General features: G+C 39.5%; 1 protein-coding gene across 1 annotated transcript in view; it reads left to right on the top strand.

Moving 5' to 3' along the window:
- Positions 1–423: 423 nt before the first annotated feature.
- Positions 424–22,291, top strand: part of DYNC2H1 (dynein cytoplasmic 2 heavy chain 1) — a 170,036-nt gene continuing 148,168 nt past the window's right edge. The window contains exons 1-20 of the mRNA XM_054088995.1: positions 424–712; positions 1,791–1,961; positions 3,029–3,164; positions 3,718–3,836; positions 4,399–4,543; positions 5,900–6,132; positions 6,394–6,528; positions 6,626–6,739; positions 6,938–7,049; positions 7,226–7,350; positions 8,605–8,780; positions 10,625–10,820; positions 12,162–12,257; positions 14,041–14,193; positions 14,304–14,402; positions 16,407–16,546; positions 16,639–16,867; positions 18,820–18,947; positions 20,144–20,259; positions 21,629–21,756. Of these exons, the coding sequence (XP_053944970.1) occupies positions 527–712; positions 1,791–1,961; positions 3,029–3,164; positions 3,718–3,836; positions 4,399–4,543; positions 5,900–6,132; positions 6,394–6,528; positions 6,626–6,739; positions 6,938–7,049; positions 7,226–7,350; positions 8,605–8,780; positions 10,625–10,820; positions 12,162–12,257; positions 14,041–14,193; positions 14,304–14,402; positions 16,407–16,546; positions 16,639–16,867; positions 18,820–18,947; positions 20,144–20,259; positions 21,629–21,756 (2,937 nt within the window). The 5' untranslated portion in view covers positions 424–526. The remainder of the gene's footprint in view (positions 713–1,790; positions 1,962–3,028; positions 3,165–3,717; positions 3,837–4,398; positions 4,544–5,899; positions 6,133–6,393; positions 6,529–6,625; positions 6,740–6,937; positions 7,050–7,225; positions 7,351–8,604; positions 8,781–10,624; positions 10,821–12,161; positions 12,258–14,040; positions 14,194–14,303; positions 14,403–16,406; positions 16,547–16,638; positions 16,868–18,819; positions 18,948–20,143; positions 20,260–21,628; positions 21,757–22,291) is intronic.

Here is a 22,291-nt window from a genome sequence, read left to right on the forward strand (position 1 = left end):
ACTCCCACCCCGTAGCAGCAAGCCACACTTGGGCGCTTCAGTCCCCCTGAACCGGTTAAGCCCCGCTCACTCCCCTACTTAAGCCCCGCCCACCCGCCCCCTTCAGCTCCACTTTCCCGGTTAAGCCCTGCCCCCTGCCCTCTTCAGCCTCCCTTACCCCTGTTTAGTCCCGCCCGCTTTTCTACTTAAGCCCCGCTCACCCGCCTGCTCCAGACTCACTTACCCCGTTAAACTCCGCCCACTCTCCTGCTGAAGCCACGCCCCCTCCTGCTTTATTCTCTTACTCCAGTTAAGCCCCGCCCACTCTATCAATATCTCCCACTTAGCCCCCGCCCACCCTTCAGCTTCACCCCCGCCCACTCCCTTTCTCCTTCCTTCCTCTCGCCCCGCCTCCTTCCCTTCGTCCCGCCCCCAGCCCCGCCCCCTGCCTGGCCATGCACGCTGTTTGGCTCCGCTCCTCGCTCGCTCGCTGCGGGCGCCATTGCCAGTCACCATAGCGACGGCCGCCTCTCCCTGTGCTGTCCCCATGGCCGAGGAGGGAGACCGGAGGAAGCGCTTTATTTCAGCCACGGCCGCCAACTTCTTCGGGCTGGAGCCAGCCCAGGCCGTGGGGCTGCGTTCCTGCCCGCGCCTCAGCGCCTTCCTCGATGACGGCAACGAGTTCCTGCTCGTGGTGCGGCGCTCAGGCGGCAGCCTCAGCGCCTCCAACCAGGTACGGAGCCGGGAATGCAGGGCTGGGACACGGCTGAGAGACCGGAGCTTGATGTCAAGGTACCCCCTGAGTCAGGGTAGAAAGGCTGGCTCCGACTGATTCCACAGCAGCAGAGAATCATACAACAGTTTGGCTTGGAAGCGACCTTAAAGATCATCTAGTTCCACCCCCTCTGCCATGGGCAGGAACATCTCCCACTGGATTTGATTGTTGTGAAGTTCTTATTGAGATTAATCCTTGGAAATTAATAAAATGTGGTTTACTACAGGTCCTAAAAACCTGGTGTCTGATTGATACAAGATACGGTTACTATTACAGACAGGGGAATCGTTTTGATTTAAGCTAAAGTAAGCTTACATCTTAAAACTTTAGCTTAAAACTTTAACTTACAACTTTAACTTACAACTTTAACGTACAACTTTAACATTATTCTTTAATTGAAGTCTTTAAATCTTTCGCTCGAATCTTTTGCTTCAGTCTTTCACTGAAATTTTTCACTTAAGCTTAACAGTTTTTGGAACCTTGCCCATAAATTGGACTGTGAAGCGAACAAAAGTCATATTACAATGTAAGATTTTACTGATGAATGAGCACATCTCTGTCCTTGAGAAATCTATGAATTCTAGTAGAGTTAACTACAGACTCAGGATGGTAGTACTGAACATTTAGGAACGTATTCCCAAAGTTATGGAGCATAAAAACGCTGGAAAAAAAAGACCTACTTATGCTTAGTTTTTTTTAGGCACAAGACGGAGTTTCTGTTTTGCCTTCAGAAAGTGATAAGTGGAGTTTTCAAAATTAAACGTGCATAAGTAATTGTATTTACATATCTTTTATAATGAGAAAGGCGTTAGGTATTTGATGTTGGAATTCATATTTCAGGTCCCTCTCTCAACTCAGGCATGAGTATAATACAAGTTTGGATTTTCTGATAAATTAGACACTACCAGACTGTTGTCAGAACCCATAGGGAGTAAGAAAACGTGTAGAAGCTTTGTGTAAGTGGTGTTTGTAATTTAGTATAATATGCTGTCAATGACACTTCTCTAAACAAATCCTGTCTCCTTGATTATTGCAGATTGAAGCTACTGATTCAAAGAATAATGTGTTGGTGTTCTTTAAGCTGCGACCTGATGTAATTACAGAAGATAATCTTCATAGTAATATTCTTGTGTCATCTATGCTAGATTCACCAATTAACACCCTTTATCAAGCTGTACGACAAGTTTTTGCACCAGTGTTACTGAAGGTAAGCAATATATGGATTTAAGTGTTCTGAGGATTTAGAATCATAGAATCTTAGAATGGTTTGGGTTTGAAGGGACCTTAAAGACCTTCTAGTTCCAACTTCCCCTCCCACTAGACCCGGCTGCTCGAAGCCCCATCCAGCTTGGCCTCGAACACTTCCAGGGAGGAGGCATCCACAGCTTCCTTGGGCAACGTGTGCCAGTGTCTCACCACCCTCATTGTGAAGAATTTCTTCCTAATGTCTAATTTAAATCTTCCCCTTTCCAATTTAAAGTCATTCCCCCTCATCCTGTCACTACATGCCGTTGTAAAAAGTCCCTCCCCAGCTTTCTTGTAGGCCCCCTTCAGGTACTGGAAGGCTGCTCTAAGGTCTTCCTACGGCCCTCTCTTCTCCAGGCTGAACAACCCCAAATCTGTCAGTCTGTCCTCATAGAAGAGGTGTTCCAGCCCTCGGATAATCTTGGTCCTCCTTTGGACCTGCTCCAACAGTTCCATATCCTTCTTATCATGAGAGTTCCAGAACTGGACACAGTTCTGGACCACAGTCCACACTCCAGGTGGGATCTCTCAAGAGTGGAGTAGAGGGGGAGAATCCCTTCCCTCATCCTGCTGGCCACACTTCTTTTGATGCAGCCCAGGATACAGCTGGCAACATTGAAATGTGGACATTCCATAGCGTGTTAACTGTTCCGAGATAAACATTTTATGTTTTAAAAGTAAAATATCTTAAGAGCTTAAATAATGAGTGATAGTTCTAATTTCTAAGTTAAAACCAGTACCTGACTGTCTCACCCTTACTGATACTGACCACATTTTCAGAGTGCCTTTATAAATCCAACAGCTGACTTTTGATTTTGTGATAATTTTTTCTTTTACAGTATTGTTCTGAATTGATAATTGATAAGACTGAGATCCTTTTCCTTGACTTTAAGAAAAATAAATTATGACATTGTCAGGTCATGTGGTTGGTTACTGCTATTGATCTGAATATTTGTTTTTAAGATTAACAGGAGGAAAATAATATTTGCTCTATTATGTGAGTCACAATATTTGAAATTTTCTTTGCAGGATGAAAGATGGAGTAAAACATTTGATCCCAAACTTCAGAAACTTTTAAGTGAGCTTGAAGCTGGCTTGAGTACTGTTCTCAGAAGATCAGATCCTAATTATACAGGAACAAAATTCAGTGAAGATGATGTGCGAGGTTTGTTTTGTGGTTACGTCCTTTATTGTTAATTTTAAATTAGGGGTAAATAATTTATTTACAGGTTGAGTTTTTAGTCTTTGTTATCTCAGTGACTGCAGAGTGCAAAATGCAAAAGATTGTGGTGGGTAGGGTGGAAAGATATGGATTTAATCGGTGGACTGTTTGGTGGGTAAGGAATTGGTTGGATGATCGTATTCAGAGAGTAGTGGTCAATGAGTCAATGTCCAGATAGCAACTTGTGATAAGTGGCGTCCCTCACAGGTCCGTACTGGGACCAGTGCTGTTTAATGTTTTCATAGATGATATAGATAGTAAGATCAAGTGCAACCTCAGCAAGTTTGTCGGTGACACCAAGCTGAGTGGTGCAGCCTGGTCCTGTGGGTGCACACAAGACAGATGGGATGTCACCTAGAGGGACCTGGACAAGCTGGAGAAGTGGGCCTGTGTGAACCTTATGAGGTTCAACAAGGCCAAGTGCAAGGTCCTACACCTGGGTTGGGGTGACCGTTCATGTATTTCATTTTTAAACATTTACCTTTCTTATTTGCAGCTATACTTACACCAACAGATGAATTTCAGTTCTGGGTAGAATGTGCTCGTCATGGAAGTAAATGGTGTAGTAAGGAGAGAGCTTCTCATTTTAAAGACCTATTTGAGGACATTGCAAAAGTATGTTTTCTTTTGTGTGATCAGTGATGTATTTGTAGATGTAGTAAAACCCACTTTTCTTATGAAATATATGTCTGCATATGTATACTCTTTGTAAATATATGAATATATTACTATCAAGTTATTTTTTTCTTAGGCAAAATTTTACTTTAAGTGGCATTCATGTAGTTTGTAGTGACAGTGGTGCAGGAGAATGCCAGCATTTAATTGGGAGTCCATTTGACTGCTGACCATTAAGAGCTGCTGTAGAACTACAACAATATTGCTAGAAATTGACTCATGAAATCACAAGAAGTAAAACTGAAAATGTGGACCGTGGTAACTGAACTCTCTTTGCATACTTTTTGGCCCCCTTGAAGTGCTTACTTGAATTGTGCTTCAGATATCAATGCATTCTTCACATGAATAAACTTATACAAATACTCGGTTTTTGGGAGAATTATTCCATGTTCTGTTAAGCAATAAAATTCGGGAAACTACAGCAATTGCCAGCTTCAGGAAAGTGTAATTGTTCCTACCATACTAGATGCAAAGTGACCGTATTAAGGTTATTTTTTTCTAGGATTATTACAACTTGGATAGTCTCTCGTTATTTGAAGTTGTGGATTTGGTGGAGACTACCAAGGATACTGTTGATGGTGTGTGGAGACAAACAGAACATGATCCTTATCCGCAGCCACGCATGCATAATCTCTTGGATGTAATAGGTAAGGCTTTATGCAGTCTTTAAGTGACGAGTTGACAAAAAGTAAAATGAATCCCTAAGCAGAGACCTTCCTCCTTCTAAAGGCACCAGTGATAGTTTGTCACCCTGTGACTCCTTGACTTTCTCGCAGAGGAGGGAATTTGTCTACATAAATCCCCTTTTGAAGGTTGATTCAGTCTATGTGGAGGTGAGATTAGGAAGCGCAGAGAGGTTGCTTCTCTCAGTCTCTTGAAAGCAGTCCTGTTTCTGGGATAGGCTGTAAGACAGTGAGTTTGTCTGCTGTCAGATGTGTGGGCATGAGGGGAAGGGTTTCATGGGGGGAGCCAGTTAACGCCGTTACTGCCGATAAAGACAGATGCTTGTGTGTGGGTTCCAGAATCCAACATCAGCTTCTGATGTTGGACCACACTGTTTAACCTGGAGATGTTTAAGAGACTTAGTGAATCCGAAACAAAATAATTAGTTGTCATGTTTCCGCCTCGGCCTGGCTGGTTTTGGCAGCTAAAACAGAGCAGTTGGACTCCCAGTTCCCTTCCTCCAACCCCCAAGGAAATGGGAAAAGGAAATGGGAAAGGGAAATGGGAAGAAAAGTCTTGTGGGTTAGAAAACTAAAACTGCAGCTTTAATTAAATAATAATGATAATAACAACAATAACACTAATAATGTAAAATATGTACAAATATATGAAATAATGTCCTCACCCCACCCCTTGATGACTCTGTGTCACCACAAATGCTGCAGCAGACACTGGAAAGGGTCCGTGGCTAGGAGGGAGCTGGACTCAGCAACTGGGTTCATGAACACATGGATCTGGGATCAGGGACAAACAGACAGAAGAGGTCCTCACTGGATGTTGGCCATTGAAGAAGAGAGAGGGATCCTTGTGATCTCTCAGGTTTATCCTGAGTGTGATGCATATGGAATGGAATGCTCTGTTGGTCGATTTGGGGTCACACGTCCTGTACACCCCTCCCTGCAGGTGCGACCTTTTTCACCTCTAATTTATGGCTCCGTCAGCTCAAGGATGGCCTTGGTTTCTGTAGGAATAAGCCTAAGCATTGGCCTTTGTGCATAACAGTGCCCTGTGTGATCACTTCTAGAGAGAAGCCATGCCTAAAAAACATGCAGTTAACTTTCAGAAAATGAAATTACTTAGATGAGACTGAGCTGAAGCTAGAAAATGATTCTACTTTAGCTCAAACTACTTCATCAGTTACTGATACATTTGTGTGGCTTAAAATCAAGACATTTCACTAGTTTTCATAAAAACGTGATTGGAAGGCGCTGTAGTGTTTAAAGGGGCTACTTTAAACAACTATAACATCTTGTTTTTGTACACTTTTTTTTGTGTTCCAGGTGGCTCGCTAGGTAGATACGTTCAGAGAAAATTAGCAGCTTTGAATCTGTGGGAGGATGCTTTTTACAGCATTAAAGAAAATCTAAAGGCTGGCATCTTGATTTGTGAGCAGTGGGTGTCAGCTTGTGATTACCTCACGGGACAGCTGTGGCAACGCTATACTCTACATCCCTGGCAAAATGAGAAATATTTCCCTGAATCATTAGCCAAACTTGGCAAACGTCTTGATGAGGTAGAGCTTTGAATTACACACATTTATTTCACTAGACACAGAATTAATCAATATTGGCTTAAGTTAAAAGAGGGAATTAAAATTCTTCTCTATCCTTTTCATGATCGGATAGCATTCCTTAATCTGTATTTCCCTGAGCCTTTCTAAAGGTTCTTGTAAAAACTAGAGGGATGGGGTGGTGCTGCTTGTGCTTCTTGCTTCTAAATGTAAGTTTTGTGTAAAAATATGTTTGATATATCAAATATCTTTTTTCCTTTATAGGTGCTAACTGTTAGAACACTGCATGAAAAACTTACATTCTTTTTGCCAGCTGGAGAGCAAAATGCTTTACATCTTGCCCAAGCATTTGAACCCTTTGCTGGCCTGAATCCAGTGCACTATAATCCTTACACAGAGGTACAATGCTTGTTTATAATTTATTCACATTCTTTCTGTGACTTTTTCTGATGTATGTGAATAGTCCTAAACTAACATCTGAAATCATTATCTTTAGCCATTATGGAAAGCAGCGGTCTCTCAGTATGAAAGAATTATTGCACCAGCAGAACAAAAAATAGCGAGCAAATTGAAGAAATTTATTGCAGAAATTCAAGACAGTCCTCAGCAGGTATGGGTATCTTTGTAGTCTGAAAACTTTCCTAAAGATGAAGTTATTGAATTCTCAAGTAATCAGTTTAGAGCAGAAAGATAAGTACTTAGAGCCAAAGACAGTACTTCAGAACAGCTCTAAAAATGAGTTGTGTCAGGTATGTTGAATTCTTTTTTTCGAGAGAAAGAGATGACTTCTTTAAATTTCATATTTCAGCTTCTTCAAACATTTCAGAAATACAAGGAGCTTATAAAGCATCCAAATATAAGCAAAGAATTGCTTTTTGAAAGGGAAACATTGCTTGCAAGACTTCAAGATTATGTCAAAGGTAAATATATGTTTAGAAGTATTTAATTGCCTTAATTTCTTTTTTGCAAATACTAGAATTCTTTATGCACTTTAGAATTATGTCAGTATCCCTAGGATATTTTTACAACTACAGTAATAATTTTAAGCTTGTTCTATTAGGCTTCTGGGCTAACACGAATCCTTTGCTTGTGTTAGACTACCAGACAGACTTTGAAACTCGATGCCATGGTGTTCCTGGTGATGTTTCTGGACCATTGTCGGGCAAAAACCTTTCTGAAGTTGTCAATAATATCGTATGGGTGCAGCAGCTGGAGCTGAAGGTAACAGTTTCTATTATTGTTTAAGCACAATATTATCATAGCACATAAAGAATGTTATTTGAGATTTCTGTGGGGGATTCTCCACAGAAAAATTGTGGACTTCCTGAGAGTTATATAATCAGATGCACTGCTTGCTAAATTGAATTTTATTTACTGATCCAGAAGATGGTCTTTTTGTAATACACTGAAGTAGGTGCTTTTATGACCTATTTTTTGTGGCAAAAAAAAAGACCAGAATTCTGAGAGGAAGCATTTTTGTTAATATAGACTCTGACATGCCAATTCTCATACTATCCTGTACAGCGTCTCCTTGAAATGAAAGGTATTTCTTGGTAGTACTTATTTGAGTCAGGGAATTTACTGCAGAGACTGTGATAAAAGCAAACATCAAATGATTCTGTGTTCTGTGGCAACAGAATGACTTGAAAATATATTTGGTTCTTTTTTGAATTACATTATTTTTGTTAGTTTGTATTTGTACTTTAGTTGGAAACTCTGGAACTTTTTTTGGAAAGTATTGACTGGTTAAAAGCAAAGTATTTTCTGTAAAGATTAAGTGTCCTTTACAATAATGAGAAATTTGAATCATAATAGAAATTACTTATCCCAGAATAATTATTAGCGCATTTTTTTTACATTCATCTGTGATTTGCAGAATTCTCAAAGGTCCATTTAAGACAAATGTCACAAAGAGTGGAGGTGTTACTATCTTAATGTGTCCTGCAGAAAGAACAGCAGCAGCTCAGGTTTCACACTTATTTCTTCTGCTTGGTCTGCTGAAAACCTAGAGAGCAGTTCAGGTGCTGTGTGGCAGTTGTGTGTGTGCGTTAGGCTGTGCACAATTTTTTAATTGCTCTCAAATTTCCTCTGATTGTATTGACTCGAATTTTGATTAATTTGTCTACATATAGATGTGAAATCCCATTTGAAATACCTTTGAATATTGGCACAGGTATGACAGATAAAACAAAGGACACGTGAGATTTTTACCTTTATGGAGAGTTAACTGAAGACCAGACGAGATACTATGGGGTATCTTAATAGTGGTAGACACCTGTGATGAACAACTTATTCAGACACATTGTACTGGAATGGGAATTTGGACATGTAGGGCACAATTAAAGATACATATTGGATTTTTGTTTGTTTTTTTAATATTTTTTTTTTAATCCAGCTTAGTTTTATTGTGATGTTTTTTCTTTTATGATTGAATGCTGTGATGTGAAGTTTCTTTTCTTTGTGGTGGTGTTTAAGGTGGATGATGCTACCAAGCTGGCAGAGGCTCTTCTGTCTGACTTACCTGGATGTCAAGCATTTCATCGGAGTGCAGATTCTTTTCTGGAACAGTTAAAAGCATATGAACAAGAACAATTTGATGATTGGTCTAGGAATATCCAATCAGAATTATCAAATCCCAAGTCAGGACTTTGGTAAATAGAGTCTTGTTTAAATGATGTTTATGTTAAATTCTATAACGCGATGCAATTCAATAGAACTCCATGAAGGAAATAAAATTTTACAGAACTGAAAATGAGTGGAAGAACAAAATGGAAGAATTTATTGTCATACCACAGAATCATAGAGTCTCTTGGTTAGAAAAGACCTTTGAGATCATTGAGTCCAACCATACCTGTCCACTACTAAACTATATCCCTAAGCACTTTATCTACCCGTGTTTTAAATACCTGCAGGTATGGGAACCCGACTGGCTCCCTGGGCAGCCTCTACCAGTCCCAAATAACCCTTTCAGTGAAGAAATTTTTCCTGATGTCTAATCTAAACCTCCCTGGGGCAATTTGAGGCCATTTCCTTTCATCCTGTCACCTGTCACTTTGGAGAAGAGACCAACACCTGCCTCTACAACCTCCTTTCAGGTAGTTGTAGACGGTGATAAGGTCTCCCATCAGCTGCCTTTTCTCTAGGCTAAACAACCCCAGCAGCCTCTCATAAGGTTTGTTCTCCAGTTCTTTCACCAGCTTCATTGCCATTCTCTGGACATGCTTCAGCACCTCCGTGTCCTTCTTGTAGTGAGGGGCACAAAATCGAACACAGCGTTTGAGGTGTGGCCTCACCAATGCCAAGTATAGGGGAACAATCACTTACTTGGTCCTGTTGGCCTCATTGTTTCTGATACAGGTCGAGATGCCATTGGCTTTCTTGGCCACTTGAGCCACTGCTGGCTCATATTCACCTGCTGTCAGCCAACACTCCCAGGTCCCTTTCTGCCAGGCAGCTTTCCAGCCACTCTTCCCCAAGACTAGCGCTGCATGGGGTTGTTGTGTTGCAAGTGCAGGACTCGGCACTTGGTCTTGTTGAACCTCATCCCGTTGGTCGCAGCCCATTGATCCAGCCTGTTTAGATCCCTCTGTAGAAGCTCCCTGCCCTCAAGCAGGTCGACACTTCTACCCAGTTTAGTATAACCTGTAAACTTACTAAGGATACGCTCAATCCCCTCATCCAGATCATGGATAAAGATACTGAGCAGAACTCGACCCAATTATCATACCAGGCTTGGTTGGTGAGATGATGTATACAGGATAATGTTAATAACAGGACTTGCAGTTTCTGTTAACATCTAGAATGAAAGTCATGTTTGATTTGCTTGTTGTTATTACTGGTTATCTGTTGTAATCCGTATAGTGACAATGTCTAGAAACAGATGAGATTAGAGTAGAGCTGGAGGGATGCATCAGCATCTGATTGCGTGTACCAAATATTCCACTGATCTGAGTCCAGGATTCCCTCAGAGAGTTTCTTCCCCATTGCAGCACTGAAGGCTTGGGACTGTTCAGTGCCTGCTTGAGAGAGTGTGTTTGAGAAATAAAATAAAGCTGTAAACTACATGGTTGCATGGAGACTTTTGTAGGAAGCCAAACTTTGAAGCAAATCTAATAGGTATTGTTCATTTCTTCTTGTCTTTGCTAGCTTTGTATTAAGAGAAAGATTACTGGAATAATTTTTGAGTAAAGGTGTGGCTGCCCCATCCCTGGAGGTGTTCAAGGGCAGGTTGGATGGGGCCTTGGGCTACCTGATCTAGTGGGAGATGTCCCTGCCCGTGGCAGGAGGAGTGGAACTGGATGATCTTTAGGGTCCCTTCCAACCCAAACTATTCTGTGACTATATAACTCTATGATTCTAAATTAAAATGTTAATAAACTTAGAAAAATATAATAGAACATCAAGCTTTTCTGAATTATGTTATTATAAAATGCACCCAAGAAAGGATGAATAAAAAATGATATTCAATGATATGTTTACTTTGATTTTGGTTTAGCATCCAGGCTAATAGTCCTATAATGGAGTTGGACCACGTTTCTGGAACATTAAGCATACTTTATTCTGATCGTTTGGTGACTCTCCTAAGAGAAGTACGTCAGCTAGCAGCGCTTGGGTTTGCTATTCCAGCTAACATACAGCGTGTTGCAAACACTGCACAGAAGTTCTGTAAGCAGGCAGTCATCCTCAAGCAGGTAGGAGATCAATTGTCTTAATAACCTCATGTTCTGACTTCCTGTCTATAGCTGCAGAATTTTTCTTGACTATTGTCTTTTGTGACGCTGGTTAAGCTTTTTGCTGTGTTTGTAGGGAAGTGACTTGTTTCTTGCACAAATTAGCTAAGTCCTTAAAAGAAACAAAAACAAAGAAAAGCTTTCCAATTTCAGGTTGTGTCTTCTTTTGAAACCATCTGCATTATAGTGTTAAAGCCATGTGAAGTTACTGTATGGATATATGAAAGACAAATAATTCATTGATCTACTAGTTTTAGTCTGAATTCCTGATTATTATAACTGAAGGAAAATGTCATAAAATGGACCAGCTTGTTCTCATCATTACTAGTTTTCAAGTGAAAGTATACTAAGAAGTATTTTAATAGAAATTAGTGTTTTTTTTGGGAGGTTAAGTTTTTATTGGGCTCATTACTACATAAGTTTTTATTTGCCTTGTATTTCAGTTGAAAGACCATGTCAAGTTTTCTTCTGTTACTGTAAGGTGCAAGAAAAAATATGTATATATTGGTAAAAAGTCTTATATAGATACATAGGCTAAACTCAGTTTCACATGAGGTGTCATTGGTTTCTGAGATACCTGCACAGCGAAGGCAAAGATGGCACAAGACCTCCAAGATACTTATGCAACTGAATCAGTAAGGCTTCGTTAGTGGAAGCCTTAATTGTTTCAAAAGGCTCTAGATGTCTTTGTGTGGACAATTAAACTGAGTTATAAGGTATCCCTCTTAGTCCAGTGGCCAATCTGGAAGTATATAGATGTTCTTTAGGTCTTGTGTCATATTCTGGTGGATGTCAGAGATACTTGAAAGCCTCTGAAATGGCACTAGATGCCTTTATTTGCATAGTGTAGGAACTGTAGGAATTTTTCTACTTATAATAAATCAGTGATTGAACCTATTTCACTTCAGGTGAAGTCTAATCACCTCAGACATACGTAAGTATGTCAAAGCTGGGTTGGATGAGGCCTTCGGCAGCCTGATCTAGTGGGACCTGTCCCTGCCAATGGCACGGGGTTGGAACTGGGTGATCTTTAAGGTCCCTTCTAACCCAAACTATTCTATCCTTCTATGATTCTATGAAATAGTGGTCTTTTTTGATATTAGACTTCATCACTAGAAGAAGATGGAATCAGATTAGCATTGCATATGTACTTTCTTTTTGTAAACATTTTACTTGTGTACTTAATTCTCATTTCTTAATGATATTGATTTGACGATACTTACAGAAAGGTCCTGCATTATATTTCTTGGCGTATAAATATTTTTATCTGTTCTTGTAAATTCAAACTCTGCATTTTTACAGGTGGCGCATTTTTATAATTCTATTGATCAACAAATGATTGAGAGCCAGAAGCCAATGATGTTACAATCTGCTCTAGCATTTGAACAGATAATTAAGGTGAAATAATTCTCCTCTCTTTGCATTTTTAAGTGCTGTGCATATTCTGTACTGCTTTTTCTGTGTTTCTTGCAGAACTTTTTAACTGCAGCCTTCCGATACAAGCAACACCATGTGTTTAATTAGCATTTGTTGAATAGTTTTTTTATATTGTCATTTAAACAACTGCTTACTCCTCTTTGTATTTGGATATTAGTGTAATGTGCTCTCTTAGGAATTGTTTTTATTGTTTGAATTTGCACATGAACCACCATGGGGTTTATTCCTTAAGAGCTGGGAATGTAACTCCTGTTTTAACAGTTCTAAATAATACTGTTTTGGTCTATTTTAGTAGAAGTGGTGTATACCTTATTCTGGAGATTAAGTAGTATTAAGGAATGGTTTTGCTGTTTTAACTGTTATTAAATCTCTGTGGATTTTGTAATCCTCTCAAATATTTCTAATTTGTGTTTCGGGCAAGTTGAAAGCAGATAGTTTCTGGTTTAGATTAGGAACAAAGACATTTTGTATTTACCTGATTATTGACTTAGGTGTGCAGTTTGTTAGGGTGGGTTGGTGTTCACACATAAAATAGTTGCTCTGCGAAGAGTTGTTTGGGTTTTTTTACAGGGAAGTTTGTTATATTTTAAGAAGTTTTAAATTCTTCTAAGGAGTTTGGGGCAATTTGGAGGACTTTATTTATTTATTTTCATTTTTTCTGCCTGCAAGGGACAATGTGAACTTAAAAATCATACTGCAATCTACATCTTTAACACTATGTCTCTATTTTATGTCTGGAGAAACACATTATGTGTCATGAATTTCTGTTTACTGGTTTTGATCAGCACTCTACCTTCTTCCAACAGTCTTACAATATGAGAATGCCTGGAGAATTATAACATGCCAATAAACTCTGTATGGGGCGAGGGAATAGTGAGTCCAGAGTAAGCATTACAGGAATGATTGAAAAGTTGCTCCTGAGGACCATTTTGCAAGACAAAGTATAAAAAGTGGGACTGAAATTAGAGGGGTTGTTTGGGGTTGGGATTAGTTCATACAAATGGAGAGCCTAGACCAAACTGTAGGTTCAGAAGTGTCCTGGAAAAACTTCCCAATCTACCTCTTTAATTTTCCTTTGGTTGGCTGTAGATTATGCTGCAGGTTCCTTTAATGTGGAGACATTAAGACAGTGGTGGTGCAGAATTGTTCAAAGCTATAATGTATTCTCCTATCCAACATGATTTCTGCCCTGTATCTTTTAGGAATAGGTCAAGTTGTGCATGCTTTTATCTCTGATTTTCTGCTGTAAACTTAGCAAAGTGCATAAAACACCCAGAATCTTGACAAAAAGCCAGAGAAACGGCACTCCCCAATGCTGCTTATGAATCAGTGGAATTTACAGGGAAATTAAAACCAATCTAGTTCATAATAAAGAAAGTTAGATAGCAATTATTAATGTCACTTTTGGGTTTGCAGTCTGCAAAGATCAAAGAGGAAACGAGTTGCCCCTCAGATGAAGATGTCTGCTTATGTGTGTGGGACAGGAGTCTCAACATCAATGAATTTATTTCCGGCTCTATTAAGAGTCTGGCATTAATCCTTCCCTGGTGTGTTGATGTAGCTATTGTGATATACCCATGTGTCTGTGATTTGCTACATTAGTTTGTCTCTAGTGCAGTAGTGAGAGGAGGGCCTCTAGCCTTTACTAGGATTAAAATTGTCTTTCTTATATTATTATTTCCTCTATGCTAGCTGGTAGACTGTATTTGTCATTAAATCTTACAAAGTTTGTACGTTTTTCAAGCATTCAAAATCTGGTCCTGGAGGAAAAGCTCAAATAACATGGGATAATCCTAGAGAACTGGAAGTTTATATCCAAAAACTTCAAGCTGCTGCTGAACGACTTTCCACTGAAAATAGAAAACTAAGGAAGTGGCACACAAACTTCATTGAAAAGGTATATCTTCCAGGTGAAATTGAAATCATGTCTCTTATAGCTTACTTTACCATTTCTTTCATTTATGTGGTGATGAATGTGTTTATTATCCTTTAAAATTCTTTTAACAGGTTATATTGCTTATGAATGTTGATCTACTTCGGCAGCAGCAGCGTTGGAAAGATGGACTCCAGGAGCTCAGAACTGCTTTTACCAGCCTCCAGTCACAGGCAGGGTTTCATTATCGTATTGCAAACTGTGAACATTTGACTTTTCAGCAGTAATCAAGATCTAAGATTCAAGCATATTATGATTGAATTAGTTTTGATTAAGAAGTTACTAGCTAGCTCAGGAAAACTGATTATGTACTAGTTGGTAACAGGTATAACAGGTGAAATTTCAGATAAGGATGATGAGGGTAATCTTTCTTACATGTCATGGTTTAACCTTAGCTGACAACTAAGCCACACAGCTTCTAACTCACTCCCTAACAGTGTGATGGAGGAGAGAATCAGAAGAGTAAAAGTGAGGAGAACTCTTGGGTTGAGATAAAGACAGTTTAATAGATCAGCAAAAGAGAGAACGATGATGCATTTCATTATCATCCCCTGCTCCTGTGAGTGCTCGTTGACAGACAGATTCATATGAGCCAGCAGTGTGCCCAGTTTGCCAAGAAGGCCAATAGAATCCTGGCTTGTATCAGAAATAGAATGGCTGGCAGGACCAGGGAAGTGATTGTGCCCTTGTGCTTGGTGATAGTGAGGCTGTGCCTCGAATGCTGTGTTCAGTTTTGAGTCCCTCAGTACAAGAAGAACGTTGAGGTGCTGGAGCATGTCTAGAGAAGAGCGATGAAGTTGGTGAAGGGTCTGGAGCACAGCTGTTATGAGCAGCAACTGAGGGAACTGGGATTGTATAGTCTAGAGAAGAAGAGGCTGAGGGGAGACCTTATTGGTCTCTACAACTACCTAAAAGGAGGTTGTAGTAAGGTGGGTGTTGGTCTCTTCTCCCAAATAACTAGCGATAGGACGAGAGGAGATGGCCTCAAATTGTGCCAGGGAAGGTTTAGATCGAATATTATGAAAAATTCCTTTCCTGCAAGAGTGGTGCGTCATTGGAAGAGACTTCCCTGGGAAGTGGTTGAGTCACCATCCCTGGAAATATTCAACAAATGTGTAGATGTTGCACTTTGGGACATGGTTTAGTAGGCATGATATGTTGGGCTGACAGTTGGACTTGATGATCTTAGAGGTCTTTTGCAACCTTTATGGTTCGATGATAATAGTAATCATATATACAAAAACAAGTTCTGTACGATACAATTGCTCACCATCTGCAGAGACTAATACTCAGCCCATTCCTGATCAGCAATCCCTGAGCAGTGAATCCTGGCCCCCAGCCAACTTCCCATTTATTTATTGAGCATGACATTATATGGTACAGAATATCTCTTTGGCCACTTCAGAATCATAGAATCATAAAATAGTTTGAGTTTGAAGCGACCTTAAAGATCATCCACTTCCAACCCCTCTGCCCTGGGCAGGGACACTCCCCACTAGATCAGGCTGCCCAAGGCCCCATCTAACCGGGCCTTGAACACCTCCAGGGATGGGGCAACCACAAATGCCCTGGCAACCTTTGCCAGTGCCTCACCAGTGTCAGCGTGAAGAAGTTCCTCCTTATGTCTAGACTAAATCTGTCCCTCCCCAGTTTATACCCATTGCCCTTAGTCCTATCACTACAACCTTTTGTGAAGAGTCCCTCCCCAGTTTCTTGTAGGCCCCCTACAGGTACTGGAAGGTCACTGTAAGGTCTCCTCGGAGCCTTCTCTTCTCCAGACTGAACAAGCCCAACTCTCTCAGCCTGCCCTTGTATGGAAGATGCTTCAGCAACTTGTGTCAGCTGCCTCGCTATGATCCCTACCACCTTCTTGTACTTCTTGTACAGCTGCTCACCAGCAGAGCATGGGAAACTGATTTCTTAGCAACAACTAAAAACTTTAGTGTACTGTTATCACAATTCAGCCCCAGCCCAGCTTGATTAGTTGCAGTTCCCCTTCCTCCCACCCACAGGGAAAGGGAAAGAGGGAAAAAGTCTTGTGGATTACAAACTAAAACTAAAACAGCTTTTGGTATAACAGATTATTTTATATGCAAAATTAACTAAACTGTATTTAGTCACCTTTTTATGATTTGAGGAATAAAATGAAAATAAAAATAAACGTTATTAAATTTTAGGGTTTCAAATCATGTGATATGAGAGCTTGGAGACAGCACTGGAATCATCAACTTTACAAAGCTCTGGAGCATCAGTATCAAATGGGCTTAGAAGCACTCAATGAGAATTTACCAGAAATAAATATTGATCTAACATTCAAGTAAGTTATTTTCTTTTTTTCCTATTAAGAAAGTATTTTGGCTCAGATTATATTCAAATGTTAGCTTTTGTATGACTTGTTTCCCTTTTTAGGCAAGGCCGGTTGCAATTCAGACCTCCTTTTGAAGAAGTACGAGCCAGATATTATAGAGAAATGAAGAGATTCATCTCCATTCCAAATCAGTTTAGGGGAGTAAGTGAAGCAGAAGAAGAGTCTATATTCACTGTTATGACCGAAAGAAATGCAAATGGATTTCTGACTGCTTTCGGTAAAGCAGAGGATTTGTTCAGAAGGCTGACAGACGTTTCTAATCAATTCAAGGTATTTTCAATATTTGACTGACTAAAGCTTTTTTTTTTTTAGCTTTGTATTGGTTTAGGCTTCAGACATTCTAGAAGTAACTGAGTGTTAAACGATTTTCATCAGACAGTGGGTAACTCTACGTTTGTTTTATTTACAACTCAGAGTTGGGCCATCACCTCAGTTAGTGGCAAAGGCCCACACAAAATCATCCAATATTTATATATTTTAACATAGCATTATACAATAGGTATTGCCTTTGAAAATTTCTTGGTGTTTTTCCGTGTGCTCATAGTATTCTTCATTAACTTGGAAGTCCACAAAAGTCCACCTGATAATTTATCTTCGCTGTCTTGGTTCGGTTCTCCCTCAGAAGTCATGTTTCAACAGGTCATGTTCCTCCTCCAGTCATAAAAGTCACGTATCTTCTTTCTTAAGATGCATTTATTCACTTTGAAACTTAAAGAAAAACCTCAAGCTGCTCCATTGACTTATAGCTATATCTAGTGTACTCCTATACTAAAAAATACGTTGACCTTTTAGTCATCAATTATCATCATATCTAATCCCTATGTTCTAAATCTGACACTTCTTACACAATCTGTTGATTTGGTTGGACTGGGGCTGTACATGGGACAATTAAACAGTAATCTTGTAGTTGTCACAAAGATGATGTGATTGAGAGCAGCCCTGCAGAGAAGGACTTGGGGGTGTTGATTGATGAGAAGCTCGACATGAGCTGGCAATGTGTGCTCGCAGCCCAGAAGGCCAACTGTATCCTGGGCTGCATCAAAAGAAGCATGGCCAGCAGGTTGAGGGAGGGGATTCTGCCACTCTATTCCTCACTTGTGAGACCTCATCAGGAGTATTGTGTCCAGTTCTGGAATCCTCGATGTAAGAAGGATATGGAGCTGTTGGAATGAGTCCAGAGGAGGTGTACAAAGATTATCGGAGGGCTGGAGCACCTTTCCTATAAGGACAGGCTGAGAGAGTTGGCGTTGTTCAGCCTGGAGAAGAGAAGGCTCAGAGGACACCTTAGAGTGACCTTACAGTACCTGAAGGGGCTACAAGATAGCTCAGGAGGGACAAAGGCTTGTAGTGATAGGACCAGGGGCAATGGGTATAAACTGGAGAGGGGCAGATTTAGACTAGATGTGAGGAGGAATTTCTTCGCTATGAGAGCGGTGGGACCCTGGCACAGGTTGCCCAGGGCAGTTGTGGCTGCTCCATCCCTAGAGGTGTTCAAGGCCAGGTTGGATGGGGCCTTGGGCAGCCTGATCCAGTGGGAGGTGTCCCTGCCTATGGCAGGGGGGTTGGAACTAGATGATCTTTAAGGTGTCTTCCAACCCTAACCATTCTATGTTTCTATGATTCTATGATTCTATTCTTAATACAATACTCTATTTATCACTGTCAACTATCAATAATATCTGAGCCGTACATGGATATATTTATCATATTTTCTCATTTCCCTTAACACTGATCAATGACATTTTTGCATTTTTGTCCTTTTCTGCAAGGCAGATTAGCAAAAGCTTAGGAAGTCCATCCAGTTTAAGCCAGCCACTTAACCACTACCTAGCTTGGAGCTTATGTGCAGTTACCATTGAAACCTCAGTATTCCTGCTTTTTACTCTTAGAGTCATAGCGTGGTTTGGGTTGGAAGGGACCTTAAAGACCATCCAGTTCCAACCCCTCTGCCATGGGCAGGGACACCTCCCACTAGATCAGGCTGCCCAAGGCCAAATCCATCCTCTTGTTCAGGATCTGTTTTGATTATCCTTTAACTTGTTAATATGTCAATCCATTTTGTACCTCCTGATTTTTTCAGAGAATCTGTAGGTAATTGAAGGAGCACAAATGTTAAAGAGCTTGAAAGCATTGTTAAAGTGTTTTAATATTATTGAGAAGCAAAGTTTTTTTAGCCTGGAAAATTATTTCTTTTCCATGAAATAAAAAATAATGTTGAAAAGGAATGGATCGTAATTGGCCAAGTAGATATGGAAACTCTGGTGAAGACGCATCTTTCTAGCAAACAGGACTGGGAAAAAAATTTCAAAGCGTTAAAAGTGAGAGGGAAAGAAGCAGAACGTCTTCCAAGGTACAATGTAACTCTATTCTTTTGTTTGAATAATGAATTCTCTAGATGCTTTAATAGTAAAACAGAAATATTCTTTTTACATGGAAATATAGATAGAATTTGAAGTGTCTTTCGAATGTTGATGTACTTTAAACACTTATTCCCTTTTATTTGCACAGCTTTCTCTGAAAAACTGTAATGTCTTCCTTTGATATAATGGGAAAGCGCCTCAAAATTCAGAGGTGGTTCTGAATGATACAAAACACAGTGATATTTTAACAAATCTTTTAGCTAAAAGTCCTGTACACATGGAGTGTATATGGCAGTTAGGAACAGACTTAGTAAATGTTTATACAGGAAATAATTTCACACCTGGTGACGTCTTACAACGTACAGTTTAAGGCATGCTAGTGTAGGCTTTTATTCTTCCATATATTCATGTGGAATTTAGTGTATTGCATGGTTAGGGTTCTCAAATGAAATTGGTGGGAACCATGCTCAGAGCAAGGAAAAAGAGGTGACATTTCATGCAGGACAGTGGCCTGGTAGAACTTGTTGGCGAAGTGATACTCTGAGCAGCATTGATTTTCATGAATTCAAGAACAGACTGGGGTGAATAGAAGAGAAATTGGCTTGCATGTCTTATAGCCAGAAACCACAGGTGGTTATGAAGTACTGTGAGCTGAAAATGATTGGTGTTAAAGGAGGTTACTCAGAAAGGTATGAAATAAGGAAACACTTTCTTCGTGTTATGAAGACATTTACTTACGGTTCCTGTGAGATATTAGATATGGGGCCTTGAAATGACTATGGCTTTTCCTTTGTTCTTAGAACTACCGAGGCCTAAGTTAGTAAATTCTCCTGGAAGTTAGAGGTGAAAAGACCTGACTGTACAAGCAATTAAAATATAGTTCTTTTTGAGTACAAAATGTCTTTCTGAATTTAGTGACATCAGTTATATAAAATCGAGCAATTTTCCAACTATTTGGAGGAGCATTAGACCTTAGTGCCCATGAAATTACATATATATACATAACAGTTATAAATATTTCGATATTATGAGCAATTTTCCAAATAAGCTATGGCTTTTATTTGTAGAATTGTGAAGGAAATCTTTTCTTCTTAGGCTACAAAATCAGGGTGAACTGTAGATGTGCATAGATGTTAAGAGATGTGTAAGTATGCTACTAGCTATTTTTCAATCTTTTATCTTGAAGCACCATCAGGATAGATTGTTTAACTGTGAATTGCAACCCTGTGAAAACTGTCATTGATGATTTCATCCAGAAGTTGTATGATGTTCTTGTCATTTCTTTAAGAAAATCTATTCAAGGTAAGTAACTTTAATGATATTTTTTTGTTTCTGTTGGACTTGTGGACATCTGTGTTAATGTAAATACACTTTTAAAGAAATGTTTTGTTCTCGGGAACAGTGAGCTGCAGAAATCGCTGTGCAGAGAAAGTAGTCTGTTACTAACTTTTCACTACATGCCTCACCTAAGAACCCTTGATGTCCATGTACATCTTTCCCATTGACTCGCTTGGCCATATCTGTTCTGGGAGTAAAAGGATATGTTAAAAAAACATTATTTATGGGTATAAACTGGAGAGGGGCAGATTTAGACTAGGCATAAGGAAGAATTTCTTGCCAATGAGAGTGGTGAGGCAGTGGCACAGGTTGCCCAGGGAAGTTGTGGTTGCCCCATCCCGGAGGTGTTGAAGGCAAGATTGGATGGGGCCAGTAAGGGGGGTTGGAACTGGATGATCTTTAAGGTCCCTTCCAACCCTAACTATTCTATGATTCTATGGGTTTGTGTGTTTCTTTTGTCTGAAGCAAAATGTCTTTTTTATTTCAGGGATTTATTTCAGGGATTTTATTTTTTTGATGTTTGAGGGAGGAAAATTTCTTCGGTGTTTCAGTATAATTAAAAGGCATCATGAAATGCTGTAATTGAAGAATATTATTAGGTTTTTCTTTCACAAATTGGAATACTTCATGAAGAGTCTTAAATAATCTCACTTTATTCCAGAGAGTTACTTGTCACTTAGATTTTCAAAATGCAGAGTGTAAAACGTATCCCTATTTTTGACTGGTCTGTCTGTATCTGGAACAGGTAGAAAAACTGGAATAAAGTGTAGATGATGAGAAATACCAGTGCTTTTTGTTTTAAATGCAACGATCAGCACAGGAAATGCAGAAAACAGGGGTTGTGAATTATTATTTCTGTAGCCTGAAAGGTGAATTGTTTCCTGGAAGATGTATTATTCCACGGAATTGTACAGCTCTTTTCTCAGTACCAAGAAGATCTACCTTGGTAGGAAAATATATTATACCTCAATCAGGTTTTTGTTTGTGAATCTTTTCAGTACTTAAAGCAATTTGGATTTAGTTTGTTAGTTTCTTTAAAAACTAAATCAAAAAAATACCATGAAAACCCCCAAAGCAATTTTAACATGTTTTTCTCCATTTACCCAAAAAGACTTATACAGATTTTGGAAGTGTATAAATAAATACTTTGTGTATTTATGTTTTATTGTCAGAAGATACTCTCGATTATTATGGTCTCAATCATACACTGTGTCATGATTTAGCCATGTGTACATTATCATATCAAATGACAATGTTGTACATTGGTCTGAGTTGGATATTTCTTACAACAAATGTTCACACCATGTTAACTTTGTTTTCCACTTTTATATAGCTCACCTGTGTGATGTTTCTTCATTTCTCACTGATGCAATGGAAACATTAGTGATTAGGCCTCAGACTGTAGAGGAAATAGCAGAAGACAATGCAAAATATTTAAACCTACGTGAACAAAAAGAAGGGGTAAGATGCTATTTTATTGTATCCAGCACAACAGCTGTCAAAAAATGTAATTGGTTTCTAGTATGAAAACTTATATTTAGTAAAACTAGTTGAGAACAGGGAGTGGCCATATAGGGTCAGGACCTTGGTCCATGTAGCACAGGATTTTGTCTCCAGCAGTAGAATAAAGTGGATGCCTAGGGGAAAACTATAAATTGGGGTAGCATATTTAATGCTTTTCCACACTTCTAGCCTCCAACCAAAAACCTTTTGAGTTTTATGTGGTTCCTGAACATACAGTAACACTCAGTGGATTTCCACTCTTTTCAGTCATCTCTTTTATTCTCATTTTGATCTTTGTGACTCCTAACATTTGATTTGCTTCCTACTGCTCAGATTAATCTGGCATTTTTGTAAAACTGGCTGTCGTAACGCCGAGATACCAATCCTGAATTGCAGTCACTAGCTCAAAACTCAACTTGTACATGTGCAATTTATTTTTTCACTCCTATGTCGTGCTTACCTACCTGAGTTTTTTTTTGTCACCAGTATTGTC

Source organism: Cuculus canorus, chromosome 1 (assembly GCF_017976375.1).
Source record: "Cuculus canorus isolate bCucCan1 chromosome 1, bCucCan1.pri, whole genome shotgun sequence".
Classification (NCBI taxonomy): Eukaryota; Metazoa; Chordata; class Aves; order Cuculiformes; family Cuculidae; genus Cuculus; species Cuculus canorus.